The following is a 23,288-nucleotide window of genomic DNA, read 5'->3' on the forward strand; positions in this document are numbered from 1 at the left end:
CCCCTCCCGCCTTGTGGGCAGGGTCCCTGCCTGGGGACCGAGACCGTTTTCTCTTGCCGAGCCTTAAGACAGTGCTTCTAGAAGTGCGGTGTGCATATATCTCATCACTTATGGAGTTGTTTTTTTTTTTTAATCAGATTCCGCCTGGCCCAGAGATACACATTACGTTCTTATGAGTGGAGCAAAGGTATCTGATTTTCAGTACGCAACCTGGGTATTTTGTGCATTTTGGTCTGTGAAGTACTTAAAGAAATGTTAGTAGACCATCTGCCCACCCCCACCTCCATCCCCTCCCAAGGCTCCCACAGTTGGCCCTCCACTTCTCCCTTCAGTAAAGCCAGACAAACCAAGGTCTCTTTGGTTTTTTTTTTTTTTTGTAAAACATTCTTTTATTAAAAGAACAAGTGCTGTTTACGAACTGCCCTTCGTACAAATAACATCCGTTATACAAAGATACAAGATCCGGGTTATGCACAATTCCAGGCTTGGAGGTGGCAGGGGAGGGGCATTGCCTTTTGGGTTGAGGATATAAAGGAGGCTTTACAAAGAATGTAAAAGGAGCTCCTGGGTTTGCAAACTGTGGCTTCCCCTCCCTGCTCCCCTAGGAAGGGTCTGCTACATTGAGAAAGGCTGGGGTGCAAAGAGGGGGACAGGCTGGGAGCCAGGGTTTGGGTCTCCAGTCCCGCCACCTAAGTCCCAAGTTGGGCTGAAGGACGTGAACAAAGGGCGATGAAGGCACCCCTCAGTCACCAGCTTTTCAGTAGATCAAGTCAAAGGGACTGGGAGCCAGACACACTTTTAATCTGGACTGATGTGACTGGAGGAAGCCAGGGTACTGCGCCCCGTTTTCCTACAGATTCCCAACTGAAGTGACCGAAAGCTCTCCAGGCACCTCTCCCCAGGAAACTGGGATAAAGGAGAACTGGGAGCAAGCTGCCTACCCTTAACTCTGCCAACCACACACCAAGGAAGATGCTGGCAGGCAGAGCCCGTGTCTGGATTTCCAGTTTGGGAAAACGCAGCGTGGAGGTCACCCTTTCTCAGAGCTGGCTCTCTCTCTTTCCCAGACTCTGGCTCCCCTCACTGTCGAAGCCTTTACTAGGAGTACTTCCCTAGAACTCAGGACAGGAGTGCTCTCATCAGCCTCAAGGTGAGGGCACCTGGAGGCAGCAATAGACCTAGGAATCTGAAGGGAAAACACACACACATCGGAAAGACTTAGATAAGAAAAGGCAACCTTTAAAGTGTCATTGTCTCTGGAGAGGATCCATCAGCTCTGAGCTAAGACAGTCAGTGCTTCACAGATACCCCCCACCCTGGGCACAGCCCTGCACTCACACCGCACACCACACACACAGGGACAGACAGACAACCACATGGAGGCAGTGCAGTGGGGCAGGAGAGCCAGGACCAGGAGGCCAGGGTCCTGAGGACTGGTCGCAGCTCTGCCCCTGAGCCCCTGCCCACCCCCCACCCCCCAGGCTTGGAGCTATCACCTGTGGGGCAAGGAGCTGGTTCGCAGGATCCTAAAGACAGGTCCCTTCCAGCTCTGACATTCATGCACTCGTTGTGAGGCCAGACAGCGGCTCTGCACGCACACCATGCTCACACCTCCACACTGAAGGGGATGACGTACTGAGCTCCACTCTGCAGTTTCAAACTCCACTTCCGCCCTGCAAACCACATCCTTCCCTTCCCCTAGACAGAGCCACCTATAAATCTGCATCCTTTCCTAGTCCCCATCCAAATTCATCCTAGAAAAAGGGACTGAGGCTGGGAGCAGATGGTGGGGGCTCAAGAGCCATGCCCTTTGCACTGGGACCCTGCTCTGTCCAGAAGCCCTCCAGACCTTTCTTATTATAAAGCCTGGCCCCCACCCCAAAAGATGAAACGCACCACCTCTCTCATGTCCCCCTGCCCCAAACTGAGGGACAGCACCAATCCATACGCAGCCTGGGGCCCTTCAAATCTAACCTGCCTACCCACCACTGCACCCCAGCCTGGGTAAAATCAGAAAACAGACTCTTGGAGATGAGAACCCCAGACTTTAGGGTGCTGGAGGGAAGGGGAGGTCTTGTTCCAGGACCTCTCACTCTCTGCCATGGCAGCCTTGGGGTAAATCGACTTCCTTCACTGTCCAGAACAGAAGCTGACTTTGGTTCTAAGTGGGTCGGCCTTGGGCAAGAGCGTGGGTGTGAAGGAGCAACTCTTCTAAGAATCTCTGAAGGTTATTTTTCTTTTCAGTGGTTTGGGGGCAGGGAGTTAGAGAGCTTCATAGATGAAGATGAATAAAATGCTGACTTCTATCATTCCTTTCTAACTGATATTTAGCATTAATAAAGAGAGAGTATTTCTGAGGTCATCACAACTGCCTCCCCCCTCCCCCCAAGCCCTTCCAAGTGCCTAAGAAATTGCCTCCGAAGGATTCCCACCCACCCCCTCCATTATCAGCTCCCTAACATCTTACAAAGTCTTATCAACAGGAATATTAATATTATTTTCAGTATCAGAAAAAAACCAGTTGAGCAGCACAGGCAAAAATATATCTGCACTACGTTTCTGTCATTGCCAAAAATATACACATCTTTTCTTTATTAAAAAAAAAAAACAAAATGAAACAAAACCAACAACAACAGAAACACACACACACACGAATCCACACATGCAAAGAGACTGACTAAATGTGGGCATCAGGAAGCTGGCCACGCTCCGCCTGGCTCCGACCCCAGTGCACCCACAGACATACGCTTCAACCTCGCCCTCTCCTGGCTGCCCCAGCAGCCCTCAGCCTTGGCCACCAAAGGCTCTGGGCAGGTGCGGACTCTAAGGTGAGACTTGCCCACTGCACCCTGGGGAAACAGCTGGTGGGTGAAGGAACAGTTGTTAGGTCAATTGAAGCTTAAGTCTCCCCTGGCTGGTGGGGGTGGGGAGGGGTAGGGTGCAGGGGGGCAGGCTGGCTGATTCTGGGAGACAGTTTTCACTAAAAGAAGTGGTACTTTACCCCCCTTGCCTTCTCCCCTGATCCCTGGGGCACCCCTTGTGCCAGGGAAGCAGGACCAACTATGAGTGGTGGAAGGGGAGCGCTGCGGGGGCACTGAGACCATGTGGAGTCTGGGGGAGGAAAGGCAGGATATCACCCTGATTTGAAGCCCCCAGCCCCCAGTTACTCTCCAATACTGGAGTACAGTTCTGGTTCTTGTTAACCATTTGGGCCCCAGAAAGGGACCAAAGTTGGTGAGGTGAGAGGGTGCAAACAAGAGCTAGGAGTGCCCCTCTGGTACTGCCTCATCAGAGCACTGCCCCTGTCCCTGCCCTCGGCTACCTGGGGACCAGGGGGAGACAGACAGACAGACAGACACACACACACACACACACACACACAGCGCACAGGCATACCCGCACACACTCTCTGAGTCAGGCAGCTCTATCTCCCCACCCTCGGCACTCCTAAATCCAATAGTGCAAACAAGAGGCAGGGTACCGAGGGGGCTGGGCCGCCCACCCCCTGCCCTCCCCCAGCCCATCACTGGGACCCACCCCCCGGGAGGTAGGGAGGCCTGGGCCAAATTCAATGCCATCCTGCCCCTTCGTCGGCCCCCTAGTCTGTGGGCTTTTACAAGCACAGCTTGTGACCCTTGTGGGGGGCAGGGGAAGGAGCCCAGCAAGAAACAGTCCAAGGGAGCCCTCTTACCATCTGCCCAAGTTGGGTAAAAAATGGTCAAGTAGGGTCACCCTTTCTTCCATAGAAGACTTCCACGCAGGGGCAGGCCCAGGGCCTAGTCCCCACTTCTCCCACTCAAGTGCTGATCCATTTTATGTGGGGGGTTTAAGCAACCCCCCACTTATGCCATGGCCCACTTTGCTCTCTAGGGAACCCTGAAACATTCACTGAGAGTGGGGGCTCCTAGGCGGGCTTGGAGCCTGTCCTTCTGAGCCCCTCACAAAGGGGCCACTGCAGAGGCGGGGGCAGGGGGCAGATGGAAAGGGCTCCCCTCTGGGTCTCAGTCCGTGGCACCGGGAGCACCCCCCACTCCCCAGGCCTCAGCACATACTCCGGGGCTCTCCAGTGTTGGGGTGCAGGTGCCCGCTGCAGGCTGGGACCCCTCAGACCAGGATCTGCCCCTCTTTGTGGGGTCTAAAGGAGCGTGGGTGGATTTAGCCTTTTTCCTGGTTGGCTGAGGCTCCTTTGTCAGCAGTCTGGAAAAAGAGGAAGGGAGACTGGGGATTGGGGAGGTATCTGGTCCAATCACCCGGTTGAGAATAGCTTCCTGGGTCAAGAAAGCTGATGTTGGGTGCAATAAAGGGCTGGGCTTTGACGGCTGCACAACAGGGTCAACTTCCGTGTATCTGTGTGTCTGTTGGGAGAGTTGCCCTGCATAGGGCTCCCAGTTAAGTAGGCATGTGCCAGCCAAGGGCCTCCCGGGCTCTGGCTCTTTGCCCTCAGAAGGAGGGATGCCTTTCTTGAAATGGCTCACCCAGAGCATCATCTTTTTCTAAATGGTCCAATCAAAGAGGAAACAGCCTTTTCTAATGGGCCTCTCCAGGAGAAGGGAGACAGGACGGTCCCTCTGCCCCATTCCCAGCTCCTCCCCTAAACCAGACCCCTTACTCACCCCTCCTTTGGGGCCACTGGCACTGCCGTCCGCCCCTGACAGGCTGAGGAAAGGGTTAGTCTGGGCAGTGAGGACTGGAGGCCCGCCTGCTGCTGCTACTGCTGCGGCCGCAGCTGCTGCAGCCATGAGACTCGTGTTGTTGCCGAGCGAGGGCGCCACCAGGGCTCCGGCGGGCAGCAGAGGTGGGGCAGATGCTGTGGGCAGCAGGCCAGGGGTGCCCGCGGACAACAGCGGGGTGGAGCTTCCGGCCAGCAGGCTGGCCATGGGCAGCTGGGAGCCCCCGGCCATCTGCAGCCGCTGCAGCTCCCGCTTCTGCTGGATCTGCTGGATCATCTGGTAGACAACAGTCTGGTGTTCCTGCAAGGGGGCCAGATGGCTTACTGGCCAGTGGTCCCCAGGGTCATCTTACCCTGATTGGCCTGGGCCCCATCCTATCTCACTAGTACCATGAGGCAAGAGACCTGGGAGACAGTCAAGATTCCATCTCTAACTCCCCACTCTGGGCCTCAGTCTCCCCATCTGGACAAGAAAGTGGTTGCATACCATCAGTGTTTGTCACATGAGGTACTACGAGTCAAGTGCAGGAGGTTTAACATCCCTCCCCCACCCCCACTAAATCAATTCCTCAGTCATTATGACAAACACAGAAGTCCCCAGGGGTGGCATGACCCCAAGTTGAGGAACACTGAATGAGGTTAATAGTTTTCAACTTCTCTATTTTTTTTCCCCTTAAGATTCATTTATTTTTGCTTTGAATAGAGAAAGCATTCTCAAGCGTTCCAAAACCCAAAACAATTTTTCAAGGCTTAAGAAATTTTGCTATCTTATTCCTGCTACCATCTGGTCTCTGTAGGTAACCAGTTGAGCTAGTTTATTGTATATCTTTCTCATGTTTCTTTACATAAAAATGAGTGCTTTTCTATTTCTTTCAACTCTCTCCTTTTTACTTTTATGTTTTTGTCTTTTGGCTGCATCGCACGGCATGTGGGATCTTAGTTCCCTGACCAGGAATTGAACCTGCGCCTTCTGCATGGGCAGCAAAGAGTCTTAACCACTGGACCACCAGCGAAGTCCCAGCAACTCTCTCCTTTCTAGAAGGAAGAATTCCTTTTCTCCCAGGAACTCTTAGGAGAACTCAACACACAAGAAAGACCTAAAAGGGGCTGCTCTGGTTGAGGACGTGTCTGTCACCTGCTCAGCCACCTCTCTATGCAGACCTTGAAGTTCCCCACTGGAGAGCCTTGGGGCTGGGACTGGAAATGCTCAGTAACTGAGGGCTCACTTCCCTCCAGATCCTCTTGCTGGGATGTGATCTAGGGCCACTATAGCATTCCTTCCCCAGCACCCAGGGGCCCCCAAGAGGAACCCTTATGCCCTTTGTCCTCATATGATCCATAGGGGCCTGGCCCCACTCCCACAGGGACAGTCTCACCTTCCCAGCCTGGGGCTCCCTTCCCAGCCTGGGGCGGCCCTCCCTGGACCGGCCCAGACCCTCTGAGACCTTTCTGGCAGAGCTAGGGGGAGGGGCATTACCGGGGTCAGCTGTGGGGAGGCCAGGAGCTGCTGGAGCTGCTGCAGCTGCTGTTCCTGCTGTTGCAGGAGGTGTCGCTGCTGCTCGGTGAGGCTGAGGCAGGGGGACAAAACACAGACCATGGGAAGAGACAGGGAAACACTCCTCCCTGCCCCCCTAAGTTCCCACTCTCCCTCAGGCCCAGGTGGAGAGAGAAACAGACTGAGCTCAGAGAGGACGGTGGGAGGAGACACAAGAGATGGGAAAACTTCCCCAGAGGGAAAACCTCAGCTAGGGCACAAGGAATAAACAAACGACTTTTGTCCCTGAAGAGCTACCATCCAGAGGGCTCTCACGTCTACATCTAAGGAGAAGCTGGGGCCAAGAGGTGACTGGATTTTCTAGACCCCGTAAGACAGGAGGAGAGCTTCCCTTCTGAGGGATGTGGGTGTTTGTAGGGGGAGTCCCTCCCAGAGCCAGCCTCCCCATCCCCTTCCCCAGGCTGAGCTCTCCCTCACCTGTTGAGACAACCTGGCAGCTGCAGCGTGGGGGCCCCGCCAGCCTGGCTCAAGCCTGCAGGGTTGGGGGCGGCAGCCCCATTCAACCCCCCCAGAAGCCCATTGAGGGGCAGGGCCCCGCTGCCCGCCAGCCCCCCCAACAGCCCCTCAGCCATGGGCATAGCCCCCAGCCCCGCTGCCCCGGGTGCCCGGCCCAGCCCATTCTGTGGCTGAGGCGGGAGCGGGGCAGGGCCCCCAGGCAGGGCCAGGGGCAGAGTAGCAGGGCTCTGCTGGAGCAGGGGCAGCGGTGGGGGCGTGCTGTGGAAGGACAGCGACGAGCTGCTGCGGCTCGGGCAGCCTGAGTGTGGGTCCTGGGGAGGGAGGGGGAAGGGAGGGGTCAGAAGGGCAGGGGGCCAGTGTGACCTTTCTGGCCCCCGGCCCAGCACCCACCAGCATTCTCACATGGTCACCCCCACTTTACTCCCAAGCAAAGCCACCCAGGAGGAAGAAGCAATGCCCAGGGATAAAGGCTAAGAATCCAAACAGTCTTCACAAAGCACTTCCTGGGGCCCCAGCACCCACCATGATGCTTGTTTAACACTGAAGAGTGAAGGTGGTATAGTGACCACCTCGTGAATCAGACCCGAGGTTCAGTGCTTGACCTGTACTAACTTGCTACTGCTGTTTATGGGTGAAACCACTGGGTCTTAGGCTCAGTAACTCTGCAGCCAGTTGAACTGAAAGACGGGCTCAAATCCCATGCCCACAATTTAATGGCTCTGGCGGCTCTTCTGTTTCAGTTTCCTCATTCATAACACGGGGGTAACAGGAGAACCTAGTCCGTAAACTTCTTGTGAGGACTAAACACACCAACGCTTGAAAACTCTCAGGCCAGGACATGACAAAGGGCAAGGATGCAATTAATGTTTGCTGTTATTATGATTATTATTGCCCAAGTCACACAGTAAGTGGTAGGGAGAACAAGAACCCACTTTGTTTAATTTCAATAATAACCACAGCATAATAATAGCAACTGCTACCCCAACCACCACCAATTACACAGGGATTGTTTTCTGTGTGGCTAAAATAAATTGTAATAAACTCTTCATACTTTTCAGAGTTGCCTTCCCTAACTACCATCCAGAGAAAGGTGGATGTACATCCACCCACCCTCCACCCACCCTCCATTCTTTCTCATACCCCTCAAATGATTTCCATCTTAGCACTTTTCTCTACTTTTAATTATTGATTTTCTTGAATTGAGCCTGTCTCCAAGAGTGTCCCATTTGCTCACTGCTTGCTTAGCCAATGACTGGACTTAAGTAGGCACCTCCTAATTATCACTTACTTAGTAAAGGAATGAACGGGTCAGTCGACCAAATTACTCAGCCAATCACTTCACTGCCCAGCCTCCAACAGCCCAGCAAGGTGGAAATGCGACTAGGAGGCCCTTGAATCTCCCCGCTCCAGCCCTCCCCCGCCCCGTGCCCCTCCCCATGGTGCCCACCTCGGAAGACGTGGACAGCGAGTTGTCCAGGCCCAGACTGTTCTTCCCCGGAGGGCTTTTGCTGGTGCTCAAGGAATCGCTGCTGCCGGCTGAGGAAGGGGGATCAGGGAAGGAGCTCAGCGGCTGGAGTCTGGGCCAGTTCCGACTGCAGAGCGGAGGCCCCCATTACCGGCCTGGGTGGGGCCCCCTTACCTTGGGGAGGCAGGCCATAGGGCCCAGGGACAGGGCCGTTGGTGGCAGGCAGAGCAGCAGGCAGGGCGGCGAAGGGCACAGACAGTTGCACGTTGAGAATCTGCAGTCGCTCCTTCTTGGCCGTAAGGCTCAGGATCTGCTCCTGAAGCCGCTGGTTTTCCTTCTGCAGCGCGTGCAGCGCCTTCAGCATCTCCACAACTGCAGACAGAGGGCGAGAGCGCCTGAGCCCCGCGGGCCTGGGAAGGCGGGGCGAAGGCTGGGGCGGGGCCAGGTGACCAGGGGCGGGGCCTGGCAAAGGAAACCGGACTGAGACCTAGCAGAGAAGGCTCCGGTTAGCCAGGGGCCCGGGTGAGTCTTGGGGAGCCAGAGGTGTGAGGACCACAGGTGGGGCCCTAAGGCTCGGGGTGGAAGCCCAGTGCTTGGAGGGAAGGGGCGGTCGGAAGTTAGGGCTTAGTTAGATCAGGGCCACGAGGTCGTAAAGGCCAAAAGACGGGCGTAGAGGGGGCGGGGCCTGGAGCAGGTCCCAGCGAGGGTTAAAGGCTAGGCTTGGGGTGGGCCACCGTTAAGGCAGGGGCGGGGCCACAGGAGGAACCTTAAAAGACCTTTGGGGACCTCGGAGAGAAAGGTGACCGAGTCTGGGGTCCTAGGACAGCCACCCAGCCCGATATCACCCCTTCTCACTGTTGACGCCGGCCTCGCCGTCTCCCTGCTTCTCCAGCAGCTGCTCCATGTTAGTCGTTCCGGGGGCCGCTGGGTCTAACTGACCGCCCCCGCAGGGTGCGGACGCCGTCTGGTCGAAGAGTGCCGGGAGGCTGCTGATGGGGGACCTGGGGTCACAAGGGAAAACCGGCTCAGATTCACCTCACTCCCCCACTCCAGCCTCCCTGCCTCGCGAGTTTCAGTTATCCGCTCTGGATTCCAACCCTCTCCGCGCGCCTGCCTTTCCGCACGCCTCCCCCACCCCCCACCCCCGCCTTCGACAATCCCTCCACCAAGCTCCCCCTCTGCCCCCCAAGCCGCCTCCCTCTCCCTCACATGGAAGACAGACTCTCCTGGGGTGAGGTCCCCCGACATCGGAAGCTGCAGTCCTCCAGGTCTGGCTCTTGGAAGGAGAAGGGAGGCAGGGATCAGTGAGGAAGAGGTGCAGTCGGCCCCAAAGTCCCCGCCTGGGAAGTGGGTATAGGATCGGGGACCTTACCGCCGACCTCTTTCCCCAGGATCTCCCAACCCCCAGACAGGCAGGTCTAGTTCTCGGGAGCCCTGGTTTGAAATCCCAGCCCCTGGGGAGGCAAAATCATGAACTCTCTTTCTCCTCCTCTAGGCAGAGAGGCTCCTGCATCCTTGCTGCTTTCAGCTTCTCCTCCCAACTTTTTTTTTTCCTGGAAAATTTTTAACTTCATAGTCATAGGAACTTGGGGCCTAGACAGTCCCGAGTTGAACTTGGATACTTGCTATGTGACCGCGGGGCTTAAAACCAACCTCTCTGAAGTGATTGTTATGAATAAGGTAATAAATGTGAAGTGTTAACCTGAACAGTTTAGCTGCCATGTAGCAAACCCTTAATTACTGTAGTTATTATAATTTTATATGACTTTTATATTAATAAACTCACAATTAGACCGCAAAACCCTATGTTGAGCCACAAAATTACAATTTGGGTTTTGGAAAATACAGTCATCTACTCTGTAGGGTTCTTAGTTTTGTCAGATTCGCCCCTTTAAGGCTTACCTGAAATGGCAAGCCCCGCCCCTCAACCAGCCAGGTGGTACCTCTGCACCAATCAGCTCTCTAGGGCTGTGCTCACTCTACTAGGAGGAAGGTGCTTGCGATCCACCCTCTTAACTCCTGAATACCCAGAGAGCCGGTTGCCCAACCAGTGGGATCTCTATAATCGCCAATCAAGAACTCACTAAGAGGCCAGCAGGGAGCTTTGCTACAGTGGTAGGAGAAGTAGTCTTGGAGCCGAGGAGCCAGAATTTCAGCTGCTGCTCTACCTTTGCCTACTTCAACAGCCTTGGGCAAATCATTCATCTTCTCTTGCCTTTTGCTTTTGTGAGACGGAGTAGTAGTAATTCTTCCCGGTCATGCCCCACCGCCTCAAGGGGTTTTGATGTGAAAGTGATGTACCCTGGTTTGTTATATGTGGAATGTTTTTTTGCAGGGTCAGCAATGGCCAGAGGGTGGGGGATAGCCAGAAAGCCCTCCAGTCCTTTCCGGGGTGACAAGCAGGTGACGGGGTGCCCCTTTGTGAAGAAAGGGGAACAGGGTCAGGGACTCACATACCTGTGTGGCTGCTCTCGGCTTGGGTGAGGAGGGGGTTAACGGCACCCATGGGGGTTCCAAAGATGTGGGTAGAAGGGAGGCTAAAGGTAGAGCCAGCCAGAGAAAACACCTGAGGGAAAGGAGGTAGAGTCCAGCCTGGTGGTTATTCCTGGATCTAGAGCACAACTGTGGGCACCGGGGTGGAGGGGACCAGGTGTGCTGGGGAGGAGAAAGGACCAGAAAGAGGGAGACGTTCTGGTGGTGATCAAGCCCAATCTCTCAAATTCCCACGGAAAGCTGGGGTCCTCGGCAGGCTGTCCCCCACCTGCCCAGGGATGGAGGAGCCCAGGAGCAAGGCCTCACCTGAGTGGTGGAGATAGAAGCAGAGGAGGAAGGGAGGGTGCTGGTGAATGGGGAGCGGCTGAGGCGGGGCAGGGCCGAGGTCCCTGGGGGCCCCAGGAGGCTGGAGGAGAGGGGGGTGCTGCAGACAGCCCGCAGCATTCCACCACCGTGAGAGATGGGGTCCTTATTACTGGTGTAGATGCCTACAGGCACAAGAAGGACACAGAGGGAAGCTTAGAGTCACCTCTCCTCTGCCCCCTCCTCAGTCAGGTGGCTGGAGCAGCCACTCCCCAAGGCCAACACTCCCCTGGATCTTGCCACACACCAGTCTCACCCTCCTGCTGCAAAGATGTCACTTCTCCCCTTAGTGACATCTACTTGCCAAGCCTGCTTATTCTACTGCCCTGCTCAAGCCTGAAGAATTCCCAGTTTTTCTAATTCCCCAACCCACACTTGGTTAAGTCCTGTTGGCAATCTCTCCCATCACAACCATGCAGGAAATGGGTATGGGGGAGTGTCTCAAAGGTGACTGTCACCTCCATCCTTTGTCTTCTGGAGCAGTTTCTGTCACATTTCCTTCTAACTGCATAATTATGTCTCTGTCCCCTCACTAGACTAGCTGGGCCCTAAGACACCCTTGGTCCCCAAGGGTCACTAACCTGCCCCCAGCAGGGGAGACTCCAGGCTCAGGCTGGGCAGGCTCCCAGAAGGCCCAAAGGTACGGGAAGCCAGACCACCCAGACCAGAGCTGACGAGGGAACCTCCAGAGAAGGGTGAGGCAGCAGTGGCGGTGAAGCCAGCCAGCTGGGCACCGGGCAGGGAGGGAAGGGCTGGGCCCCCAGGGCCCTCCTTGTTGCGGCTGCCCTTGGGACGGCCTGGCCCGTGTCGGCTCTTCTTGCTGGCTTTGTGCTTCTTCTCCTTCAGGCCTGTCTCAGGGGTCTCCTCAGCGGGCACAGGGGTGGCACTCAGTGTGGGCATCCGCTTGTGGGTGCCTCCAGAGGCCCCGGACCCCGAGACATGGGGAGACTTATAGTCCCCAGGGGATGGGGCCCGGGCCCGGCCTGAGCTGGAAGTGGTGGTGGAGAAGCGCATGATGGGCCCAAAGCCAGAGAAGACCACCTTCTGTTCAAAGAGGTCAGCCTTGGGGGGCTCCGGGGCTGAGGGAGAGGGAGGGGCTGAAGGGGGGGGTGCAGTGGGCTTGGAGTACTTGTCTTCTTCTGGCTGCTCCAGCTTGGGGAATGCGGAGAAGTCAGGGGAGCTCTGCAGGGACGAAACTGCAGAGAGGGACACGGAATTACAGCTGGACCCCAGAGCCCCTGCCTCCCTCCTGCTCCCAGTGGGTACTAATGGAGAGAGCTCTGGTCGGGGGTGCGGAAGCTTGGTTTCCTATCCCAGCTCTGCCACTGTCTCTGTGTCCTGGGACCAGTGTATCCCCACCCTCCAGCTTTTCCCACCTGTGACAAAGTAGAATAGCTCCCACCCTACTGACCTCACTGGATGACTGCAGAGATTACAGGAGACTAGTGTCAGTGCTTTAAAAATGGTACTTGACAGCATCAGCGCAGGGAATAATGAATACTTTATGGGGGTTGGAGAGGTGGGCCCTGAGGGAGATGGGAGGGGAGTTCCACCCTGAGAGAGGAGGAAGTGTTGAGGAGTCACTGGCTGGGGATTCCCACCCCACCAGGCAATTTAAGAAGCAAATGAGATGCAAACCAATATGCAAAGGGCCTTGCTAGAAAAGCTCACGGCCAGACTGTCCCATCCCACCTCCTCCCCAGCTCCTGCATCCTGGGGTGCCCATACTCACCTGTAGGCTGGAAGGGTCCCCCAGATGAGGAGGAAGAGGAAGAGGAAGAAGAGGAGGAGGCAGAGGTGAAGCAGCTCACACCTTTCCCACTGCTCAGCTTCTTCCCCTTGTGACTCAGGCTATGGCTGGAAGACTTTTTCCCCTTGGAGTCCCTGCTGCCTTCAGAAGTCTCTTGAGTGCTGGCCTCGTGGTGGGAGGAGGAGGAAGCCGAGGAGGAGACCTGAGGGAGGGAGGAGAGAGGAAGGCTGGAGCCAGCTCTGGGGGTCTGGGCTCACCCTGACTTGGGGGTGGAGCCCTGAGGACACAGGACCTAGGGCTCTACTGGGAGAGCTCAGTTAGCTTCAGGAAGGACTATGGGGCAAGGAGACGGTGGTGGGAGCTCCTAGACCAGGGAGATGGAGAGGCAGCTCTGTTACTTCTAGGGGTGAAGAGCTGGGAGCTCTAAGCCCAAGAAGCTGTCTGTCCTTTGCCTCATGCAAGGGAGAAATGAAAACGGTCCCAGAGTCTGTTCAAAAGTATGCATCTGCTCAGTCATTCAGTTTAGAAACACTTAGGCCTACAGGGCTGGACTTGTACTGGGAAGTGGTGAGTGCAGGGAAGAGGGACTCCAGGGAGAATGGGCCACCCTGGCCCCATTCTTGGGCCCTCCAGTCCCTGCCACTCCCTCCCTGCTCACCCCCCAGCTGCAGCCACCTGGCTGACACTCCACTCCCTGGCTACTCCACGCCCTTTCCAAACAACCTGAGCCTCCATGCCAAGCCCTCTGCCCAGACAGCCTAGCCTCCCTCTTTCTGGGAAACATCTCCTCCTTCAAAATCCAGCTCAAAAGCCCCCTCTTCCGTGAAGTCACCCGATAGCTACCTGTGGTGGAACAAATCATTCTGTCCTCTATTTCCTGGGTGCCCTGTACCCACCCACATCAGCCATGTCAATAGTTGCCACACTGTATTGAGAGATTGTCCCCCATGTCTGAGGGTGGCAGCAGTGGCTGGAAGAGTAGGGGCTCTGGGGTCTGTGAACCTGGGGTCTACCACCGTGTATGTTGTGTGGTCTCCACCTCACCGAGCTTCGGTGTCCTTCTGGGGCTAATTATCCCTATTTGGAGAGTTATGAGGAACATAATGGCAGATAGTATGGGGTTGACGATGATGGTTCTGATGGCGCGGCTGCTAGCAATACACTGCAGAGTGTCCTGCGGTGGCTGAGAACAGGCCTTCAAGCCAGACTGCCTGGGTGTGAATCTTGACTCCACCATTCCCTAACAGCGTGCTTTTAGGCAAAGTATTTAACTTCTCTGTGCCTCAGTGTCTTCATTTATTAAATGGGGTTAATAAAATGCCTACTTCATTGGATTATTTTGAGGATTAAATGAGCACATCCCCACACATGCCCGCCATCCCCGTTCCAGAAGGGAGCCTGGCATGTGGTGAGTGAGTCAGGGCTTTGTAGTAACAGTCAGGGATGGTTTCTCCTCCTGGTGGAGACCAGGTATCCAGTACATGAACAAATGCCGAGAGAGGTCGGAGAGGAGGATGAGCCATCCTGTGCTGCCCCTTCCTGGGCGGAGCCCTCGGCTCTGTCTTTTTCTTTGTTCTTTTCAACAGCTGGAGTTCTGAAGGGAGCCAGATGTGGTTCTGAGAGCAAAGAAGGAGAGGGCCCAGGGGGAGGGGTGGCTGAAATGCTGGGGTGGGTGGAGGGGGATGGGCAGAAGGCTCCAGCATGTCCAAAGAGAAGTCCAACCACTGGGGTCACTCCTAGATCTCTGGCCCACTCCTTCCCCCTGCCTGCAGACCCCAGGGAGAGATCAGAGGGCAACGACAAGCTTTTCCAGGTGAGCCCTGGGCAGCAGCGAAGGGAGAGGGTTACTGGGACAGTTGCCACAGCAACATCACCCTGGAAACCTGATACCTGAGTCTCCTGCTAAGATGCCCAGAGCCCTGGCAACCTCCTGAGGCTGGTGGAGGTGAACGGGCAATAATGGCGACAGGAGGAAGCCGTGTCTCCAGGCCCTCGTTCTCCTTCTGGGGGTGAGGGGAGAACTGACTGGAAGGAGGGGCAGGGAGGGCTGCTCTGGCTTGGATTAGCAACTCCCTGGCCTTGGGTAGGGCCTGCCAGTTGTTTATCCAGATGGTGCCCATTTCTGGAGTCAGGCCTGACATGTCATGCCCCTACTGGGAAAGTGGGATGACTAGGGGTCTCAGGGTATGGTCCATGGGTCTGCCCTGCAAGCCACCATGGGCCACACTTTCAGTCCCTCCAACCTGCATGGAGTGGGCTTTTGGTTAGGCGACCAGGCTCTGAGCAGCTTCCTGATATGTGTGTGGCAGGGTGGAGAGTGAGGGGGTGTCCTCTGCCTCTCTCTGGAGAAATGGGCCCCAGAGACTCGAAGAACCGCCATGAGTACTGCATCTGCAGACAGGAACCTGGTGCTGAGGCCCTCTGTCTGGGCAGAGGCAGATGTGAACATCTGGCAGCCTGCAGGAAGGGTGGTGTCCCTCCACCCCCACCCCTCCTGGTTGGTCAGTGACTAGTGGGGCTGAGGAGCAGAGGCCCCTCCTGGTCTAGAACAGGAGTAGTGTGGAGTGTGGAGCAGAGTCATATGAACGTGAAATTGCAAGGGTTCCCAGGGCTGCACGCCCCAACCCTTCACACTGTGCCTCCCTCCCGCAGCCGCGGCTGCCCCTCCTGGGTGTAAGCAGTGGTACCTTGTCAGCAGTGGGGACCACAGGTGGGGTGAGGATGCTGGGTGACTCAGGCCGCTTCTTGTGCTTCTGTTTAAGGCGTTCTTTGTCCTTTCGGCTCTGGGGAGGAAGAAGGGACCAGACACTGATGCTGGGAAACGGTCCTGGTGAGGATAAACATAACTCATGCATGTGGGGAGTGGGGTCCTCTCAGGCACAAGGCTCTGTGGGTGCCATCGCCCCCTGTGGAGGGACTAGGGGACTTTGGCTGGACAGAAGTGGCCCCGGCAGGTTCCTCTGAGAGCTGACAGCCCCTCCCCCCATCCTCCCATATGTTGTGCTGTGCTAAGCTCGAGTAGTGTCTGACTCTTTGCGACTCCATGGACTGTAGCCTGCCAGGCTCCTCTATCTATGGGGATTCTCCAGGCCAGAATACTGGAGTGGGTTGCCATGCCCCCCTCCAGGGGATCTTCCCAACCCAGCGATTGAACCCAGGTCTCCCGCATTGCAGGTGGATTCTTTACCGTCTGAGCCACGAGGGAAGCCCATCCTCACTGCCTGCTAAAAATAACCTATCCCATTATCATGCCAGTGACACAGGACGCCTCGTATGGAGGCACACACCTGTAAGGGTGTCCACTTGGGACACAGAGCTGTGCAGGGGGACAGGAGCCAGGTACACTGTGACGTGTAGCCGCTGGGGACGCAGGCATGTGCACCACAGACACGGCTAGACATGCGCAAATGTACAGGGCCGTGTGTTTGGGTCTCTGGGGAGACTGTCATGTCATATGAACAACACAGAGGAACCACACAGATAAAACAGCCCCAGGGAAGCCAGGCCTTCAGCTCACCCTCTGTGACCCTCACAGGTCACTTCCTCAGCACCCCCTTGGTCCTCAGTGGCCTCAGAGGAAAGAAGGGGGCAGGCACTATCGCCTCTGGGATACCTGTGGTGGCTTCGTGCAAGAAGCAGGTGTTTGTGACTATGGGCAGGAGGGGCAGGGGGAGAAGACTCTTACCTTCTTCTGGCCCCTCTCATGGTGGGAAGGGTGCTTCTCCTGCTGGGCGGATGGGGAGGCCGACCTGCTCCTCCGGCCAGCAATAAAGCTGCTGCTGCCTCCCCCTGTGCTACCCCCTCCTCCTCCTGTTCCTCCGCTGCCGCCCCCGCCCCCACTGGAGTGCCGGGATGTCTTCTGCAGAGAGAATTGAGAGGAACTGCCACACCCTCCTCTCCGTAGGTTACTGAAAGGTTCTTGAAGATCAGGTGATCCTGGGGGTCAGCAACCCCCACCCCCACCCTGCCTGTCACAAGAGGACCCTGTGTCCTTAATGATACTCTGCTCAACAGAGTGCATTCCCTGCCCCGAAATCCTACAGTCTGCCCAGCTGGCTTATCCAGGGCACAGATTCAGCAACTGAGGCCCTGAAGAGGTGGGGAATCTCGGCCCCAGCCAGATACCAGGCATGGATGGAGGTGGGCCTCGGCCCATGTCTCTCTCTCCACCACCTCTTTCCATGGTGCCTTCTTGGCCCCTCTCAGGCACTCGACCTCGGACCACCTCAACCTCCCTCCCTGGGTGGCCCTCATGGGAGCCCCTGCTCCCCATACCCCATCCTTCCCTCCAGACACTATGCTCCAGCCATCACCCCTTCTCTTCTTTTCCTGGCCCTCCACCAAACAGTGCTTCCTTTTGTCCCAAAGGATCTGCTGCCCTTAAGAACAAGGCAAGGAAATATCCATAAGGAATACTTAAACAACCCCTGTGCTACCATTCCTCCCAGCCAGGGCCCTGGACTCCCCAATGCCTGGTCTGATGGCTTCACCAGTCCTAGACTTAGAGCTGTTCTTTCTAAGATCACCCACAAACTCCCAACTGTCAAATTCAAAGACTAGTTTCAGGCCTCATCTGACCCAGTGGCTCCCCAGCAGTGGGCATCACTCCTACTCTGCTAAGCTCTAAACTCCCCATTTCATGGTTCTCTTCATACCTGAGCCCCCAACCCCTAGCCTTATACACCTGGGGCTGCCACACCTATGGGGGCCTGAAATCTGAACACAGCCACCAAATCTAAACAGCTCCACTTGACACCTGCTATATTCCAAACCAAGCTCCCTACCTTGTCTTAGTGTCGTGTTAGTCATCCAGTCGTGTCCGACTCTTTGCAACCCCATGGACTGTAGCCCGCCAGGCTTCTCTGTCCATGGAATTCTCCAGGCAAGAGTACTGGAGTGGGTTGCCATTCCCTTCTCCAGGGGATCTTCTTGACCCAGGGACTAAACCTGGATTTCCTGCATTGCAACTGGATTCTTTACCACCTGAGCCATGAGGGAAGCCCCCAAGTTGATATCTAACCCTGAACCAAGGTGACCTTATGACTTATCCAAACCAGGACACTTTTGAAAATGAAAGGAGGAGCTATTAATAATTACACCAAGGCAACAGGCACAAACTGGGACTCTCCGCGGCAGACCAGGACATATGCTAGAAGTCCACTCCACTGCCTGAGGAGCTCAAGCCCCATCTATCCAGCATCAAGAGCCAGGATCCTATGTGCCACCCTCAACTCCTCCTCCTCAGCCACCCCCACATGTAGGCAAGTCTATCTAGAAATAATTCTAGAATCCAGCCTCATCCCTCCATCCCCCCCTCTCTTGCAGCTGTCTCCCAGTCACCAGCCTCAGCCCTTTGGATCTGGCTTCACAGTGGCTGCCAGGGTAATCTTCCTAAAAAACAAATCTGATCATGTTACCCTCTTGCTTACAAGCAGCCTCACAAGCCTGTGGCCTGGGGGTGAGGTCCAAGCTGCTTTCCCAGTCAGGCCACAGCATACCTAGCCAGGACACCCCACCGCTTCTGAAACATGCAGGTCTCTCCACCAACATGGGTTAGCACCCCTTCTCCCACTTCTCCGTGGCCCCTGAACCTGAGGCAGAAGCAAGTCCAGCTCTGGCCCTGCCTGAGCTTTTTCACCTCATCTCTTGCCTTGTCCCTACCAAACATCCTGTTCTGTTGCTTATGAATGGTCTTTCTTATCTTGGGACTTTATCCATGCCAATCCCTCTGCCTGGAATTCCTGTCTTTCTTGGCAGGCTCCTGAGGACCTTCAGACTGTTTTTTTCTAAATCCCACATACCAACTGTGAGATAAGTCACGTAACCTTAGTGGGTCTTAGCTTACTCATCCGTAAAATGGGTAAATGCAGTACACCCAGTTCTTAGGGAGGACTGCAAGAGCACGCACATCCACGTGCACACACACACATACAAACACACACACATAGAAATTAGTACAGAGGCTGGGGCACGGTAAGCCTCACAAATGTTGGCTCTAATTGTTGGCTCAGCTTAAATGCTGCCTCTTTCTTGAAGCCTCCTAGACTCTGATAGGCAGGGTCTGAGCTCTGTCTTCTGGGATGGACTGCTTGGCTCAACTCTGATTCACCCCTCAGGCTGTACTTAAAATTTATTCCTCATCCAATGGTGAGTTCCTCAAGAGCAGGGACATAGTTCCTTCCTCCCCTGTCTGTCCTCCCAGATCCAGGCACCCTAGAGTCCACACCCTCTAAACCATGGCTGACCAACCCACTCACGCCCAGATGAAACTCACCATCTTGCTGAAGTGGTATTTGCAATAGCCACAGTACTTGACATTGTCAACCTCCAGTACTTCTTCCTCACACAGCAGGCCTGCCATTTGGGCACTAATCAAGAGAGGTCAGCCTGAGAAGGATGTGGTCCCAAACCAGACCGGCCACCTCCCCTGCACCCTCCAAGACCCCTACTGGGGCAAAGCCAAGACCACCCAAGGGAAGTACTGCCATCATCTCCAAAGAGACAGCAGCTGGGATGAACCCATTTGGCAGCCATCCATGGCAAATCTCAGGAGAAGGTTGGGATAGCTGGCCAGGGATCCCAGAGAACCCTAAGGAGTGGACGCAGGGAAGGCAGGGGTCTCACCAGGTAACATGGAAAGCTTGTCGACATCCATGGCGGTTACAGGTCATACAGGCTCCTGAAGCCGCCTTGCTCTCCCGGCCCTGCTCCTCACAGATGTAACATGTCTGCAGGACATAGGGCAATCGTCCCCTCCTCTCTTCTACTTGAGGGATCCTTTGGCCTCCCTGCTCAGTTCCATCCTCTCCCCACAATCCTACGTCAGACTATCCAATAGCACTTTCTGTGATGACGGAAATGTTCTAGACTGCATGGTCCGATACAGGACCCATAAACTACATGGGTTATTGAGCCCTGGAAAAGTGGCTAGTGTGACTAAGGAACTGAATTGTAAATTGTATTTAACTAACTTACATAGCCATATGTGGCAAGTAGCTGCTACCCTGGATAGTGCAGCCCTTGGATGGTGAGTCCTGTGAGGACAGGGGCTGTGTCTGCCTTCCTCCCCAGCGAGCTCGGCCCCACCTCTGGGCCTTTGCACATACTGTTCCTTCCACCTAGAACCTGGTACTCTCCCCACTTCTTAAGGCTGGCTCCTTCTCATCCCCCAGGCCTCAACCAAAATGTCTTTCCTTGACTGCTTTATCTAAAATAAACTCCCCCCCAACCCCCTGTGCCAGGTACTCTTTATTTTAGTATCTTGTTGTTTTCTTCACCACACTTACCACACATTGCGTTTACTTTGCCTGTTTACTGATATCTATAGTCGTCCCACACAGGAATCGGGGCAGGGAACACATCTGCCTTGATCAATACTAGACACTGTGTGTCCAGCATCTTGCCCCAGTTTTTGCACATAGTAGACCCTCAGTAAAATGTGCTCAGTGAATGAATAAGTGAACTGCTCCCTAAGATCTACCCTCAAGCAGGACTGCAAAGGAGCCTGCTATTTCACTTGATCATGGGCATGAGTCTGTCAGTGGAAGGTGCCTACCCACCTCCTGAGTTCCCTGAAAGTGTAGGTTGGAGAGAATCAAATTACATTGGATGAAGAGAGGGCTGGAGAAGGACCCAAGAGTGGTTGGGGAGGAAGGGGACTGGCATGGGGCAGAGCAGGGGCCGCTGACCTTGTTGAAGCGATCATGAGGCACGTACTGCAGCACGATGGGTTCCATGGTAAGCACATTAGCAAATTGCACCTCAGGGATGTAGAGGGCACACACCACGTGGGCCCAACCTGGGGCAGTGTGGGGCCGGCCTCAGCTGTGATGGCCAGCCAGAGACCCTGACCCCTCACAACCCCATACTGCAGACGATCCCCTCCTCCATGGCCTTCCCATGAGACTCCACTGCCAGCCAGGGAAGGGAAGGGAAACCCAGCCTCTGCATTCCACCCCTGCCCACGGACTGCTCCTGCCTTCCCAGACCCTGCTCAGGGGGCCTATCTGACCTCAACAGATGAGCCATAGGGCTCAGCAACCCCCTCACCTCCATTGTCGGTCCTCTTCAATGCCCCGTCTTTGTGTGGGCACAGCTCACACCTCTGCCAATACAAGGGGGCACAGGGATTTGGGGGATGGGCTTTTCCAAAAGGGGGGGGGTCTACTGAGCTGAGCCCTCCCTGAATACATTCAGAGAGCCCCAGGATGTAATGATTAGATGTCTAAGGGGGAACTGGTGGGGATACAGAGAAAACAGGCTGAACGTGAGTGATAGTTGTCAAAGATGGGGGAGCCTCGTCAACAGGAGAAGAATTATAGTATTCCCTCTACTTTTGTATAGGTTGGAAACTTTCCATGATTAAAAGCTCAAACAAACAAGAAAACAAAAACAGAAGACCCAGCGCCTGTGGTGGGGCAGAGTGAGGGCTAAGCAGAGGGAGAGATGGGGTTGGTGATAGAGGTGTGCAGGAAACAGGAAGTCCTGTGTGACACTCCCACCCCAGCCTCAGCCTCAGAGCCCCCCAGCTCACTGGCAAGGGAGGGGATGCTCAGGTGTTTATGAGAGGAGAGGGGAGTTTCAAACTCACCACCCTGGCTGCTCGCTCCTGAGATTCACATTTCCGGCAGAACCAGGGTCCTGTTGGCACCTGGACGATGCCATAGCAAGCTGCGGGTGAGGGAGGAGAATCACCAAGCAGATCTGTCACCAGTGGCTTTTCCCAGAGTAACTGGGGTAGGGGGTGACTCTAACAAACCAGAGCCAGTTCCAGCCAGGGGGCTGCTCCCTGTCTGGGGGTCACTCATACGACAGCAGGACCACAAGGAACGTCCACAGCACACGCCCAGCTTTCAACCACATAACCAAGCCGTCCACGCAGAGGTGGGAAGTCTGAGACCTTGACTTTAAACTTCTAGAAGATCCCACCCCACCCCAATGCCCTTTCTGTACCCAGCTTTCTGGTTCCCAGCTCTTGCCAGGACCAGTCCTCATCATCAATAACGGAGAATATTAGAGGAACAACATTTAGGATAGTCAAACACGTTTTGTTGTTATGGGGTGGGGGGGCATTTCTTAAAGGGCCAGTAATGAAAGAGGCGGGTAAGTCGAGGGTGTAAGGGACCTCATCTTCTGCTTCTAATTATAATAGGAACAGGTCAAAAGTCAAGGCCGAGGGCAGGTGCACTGCAGGTAACCAATAGGAGAGTGGCGGGAAGAGCCGACAGCGACAGGATTAAGGGCTGTCCCAGGAAGGGGGGGGGCCCAGCTGGCTGTGCCAGACAGGCGGGAGATGCCAGCCTGCGCCCTCGGCAAGATTCCTCAAGGAGTTAACTCCCGAACCATGTGCTGCTGGGGGAAACTCCAAACCTCCCTCTTCTCGATTCCCGGTCCCCTGCGCAACCTCTCTCTATCCGTAGCTCTTCCCGGGAGGATTTTAGGAGTCCCCTCTCCCCTGGGACCCTTCTCTTCCCTTCCCAATTCCGCTCCTCCCAGTATCCGGAAGCAAGAGGGGAGGATGACCCCCCCTTGACCTCTCCCTCCCAGAGCCAGGACCAAAATAACCCGGGCGGGAGGGGACACCTCGCAGGTAAACATTCTCCTAGCAGCCCCGACACCGGCGGTGTGGGGCGCGGAGAGTGCACTCATTGCCCTCTAGACTGTCCCCAAACTCCCTCAACTTGGGGTGGGGGGCGCGGGACTGGAACAATAGGCAAGAAAACAATGCCTGACCCGGTCCTCCAGGACCGGGCGGGGGGAGCCCCCGACGCCTCCCTTCTCTTCAGGTGGGGTGGGGGAGGGGCGCCCGAGCTCCAGGAGGTCTCGGGAGGGCGCGGCCGGGGCCGCCCTGCGCACGCCGCCCCCCGGGTCCCGCCGCCCCCCACGGCCACCCCCGTACCTTGGTGGACAGCCACGCTGCACGCGTGCCCATCACAGTAGACCAGCGGGTTCTCGGCCCAGCCCCTCTCGTCCGAACATACGCAGCAGCCTCCTACCATCTCCTTCATACTCCCATGAGCTCCCTCCGGGGCTGGGGTGGGGGCCCGGCCGGCGGGGGTCGGGGGTCAGGGGGGGAGGGAGGGAGCGGGGGGCCGCGCGCCTCCTCGCTCCCTCCTCCTCCTCCTCCGCCGCCGCCGCTTCTTTTCTTTGCCTCCTCCTTCCTCCTCCTCGGCGTCCTCCTCCTCCTCCTCCTCGCTCGCTCTGTCTGGCCGCCCCCCCCGCCGTGCTCTCGCCCTCATGCCCCGACGGGCCCCCCCCCCCCCCGCAACAATGAGACCCGCGCGCCGGGCTCGCCCCCTCCGCGCCGCGCGCCCAGCTACCAGGGCCGCCCGGCCTCCGCGCAGCCCGGGCCCGGCGGGGGAGGCGCCGAGTGGCACATCGCGGGCGCTTGCCCGCCCCGCGCCGCCCGCTCACGCGCCGCCCCCCCGGCCCCCCTGCCCGGCCGCGGCAGCCATGGCCGCGCGCCTCCGCTCGCTCGCTCCCGGCCCGCCCGCCGCCCGCCGCCGGGTAAAGTCTTAGGTTCAGGGAACAAAGCCTG

General features: G+C 56.2%; 1 protein-coding gene across 9 annotated transcripts; it reads right to left on the reverse strand.

Annotated features, from left to right (window-relative positions):
* Positions 1 to 361: 361 nt before the first annotated feature.
* Positions 362 to 23,081, reverse strand: MLLT6 (MLLT6, PHD finger containing). Of its 9 annotated transcripts, none has more exons than XM_086357946.1 (20): positions 22,650 to 23,081; positions 21,342 to 21,421; positions 20,801 to 20,855; positions 20,440 to 20,549; positions 19,376 to 19,479; positions 19,026 to 19,119; positions 16,437 to 16,610; positions 15,439 to 15,534; positions 12,734 to 12,953; positions 11,583 to 12,197; positions 10,945 to 11,126; positions 10,603 to 10,711; positions 9,355 to 9,421; positions 9,001 to 9,146; positions 8,320 to 8,517; positions 8,128 to 8,216; positions 6,642 to 6,991; positions 6,147 to 6,237; positions 4,614 to 4,970; positions 362 to 4,197 (listed from the first exon to the last, which is right to left on the reverse strand). In XM_086357946.1, the coding sequence occupies exons 1-20, from the start codon at positions 22,756 to 22,758 to the stop codon at positions 4,156 to 4,158; spliced, it is 3,288 nt and encodes a 1,095-aa protein (XP_086214072.1). In that variant the 5' UTR covers positions 22,759 to 23,081; the 3' UTR covers positions 362 to 4,155. The 9 variants fall into 9 exon arrangements, 3 of the variants coding, with proteins under 3 accessions (XP_086214072.1, XP_086214071.1, XP_086214073.1); XM_086357945.1 differs by having other exon boundaries at positions 2,988 to 4,372; XR_015147654.1 differs by lacking the exon at positions 6,642 to 6,991.
* Positions 23,082 to 23,288: the final 207 nt, after the last annotated feature.

This window comes from Bos grunniens, chromosome 19, assembly GCF_055505025.1.
Source record: "Bos grunniens cultivar Pamir isolate PY7600 chromosome 19, Bosgru_T2T1.0, whole genome shotgun sequence".
NCBI classification, from domain to species: domain Eukaryota; kingdom Metazoa; phylum Chordata; class Mammalia; order Artiodactyla; family Bovidae; genus Bos; species Bos grunniens.

What these genes read in the sequence shown, in the direction of transcription:
- MLLT6 (XM_086357945.1), bottom strand. Translation starts at nt 22,758, where the DNA reads ATGAAGGAGATGGTAGGAGGCTGCTGCGTATGTTCGGACGAGAGGGGC. An exon ending in CTCATGATCGCTTCAACAAG is followed by an intron (nt 19,480 to 20,439) that starts GTCAGCGGCCCC and finishes TATGTCCTGCAG; the next exon opens with ACATGTTACATCTGTGAGGA. An exon ending in AATACCACTTCAGCAAGATG is followed by an intron (nt 16,611 to 19,025) that starts GTGAGTTTCATC and finishes TTCTCTCTGCAG; the next exon opens with AAGACATCCCGGCACTCCAG.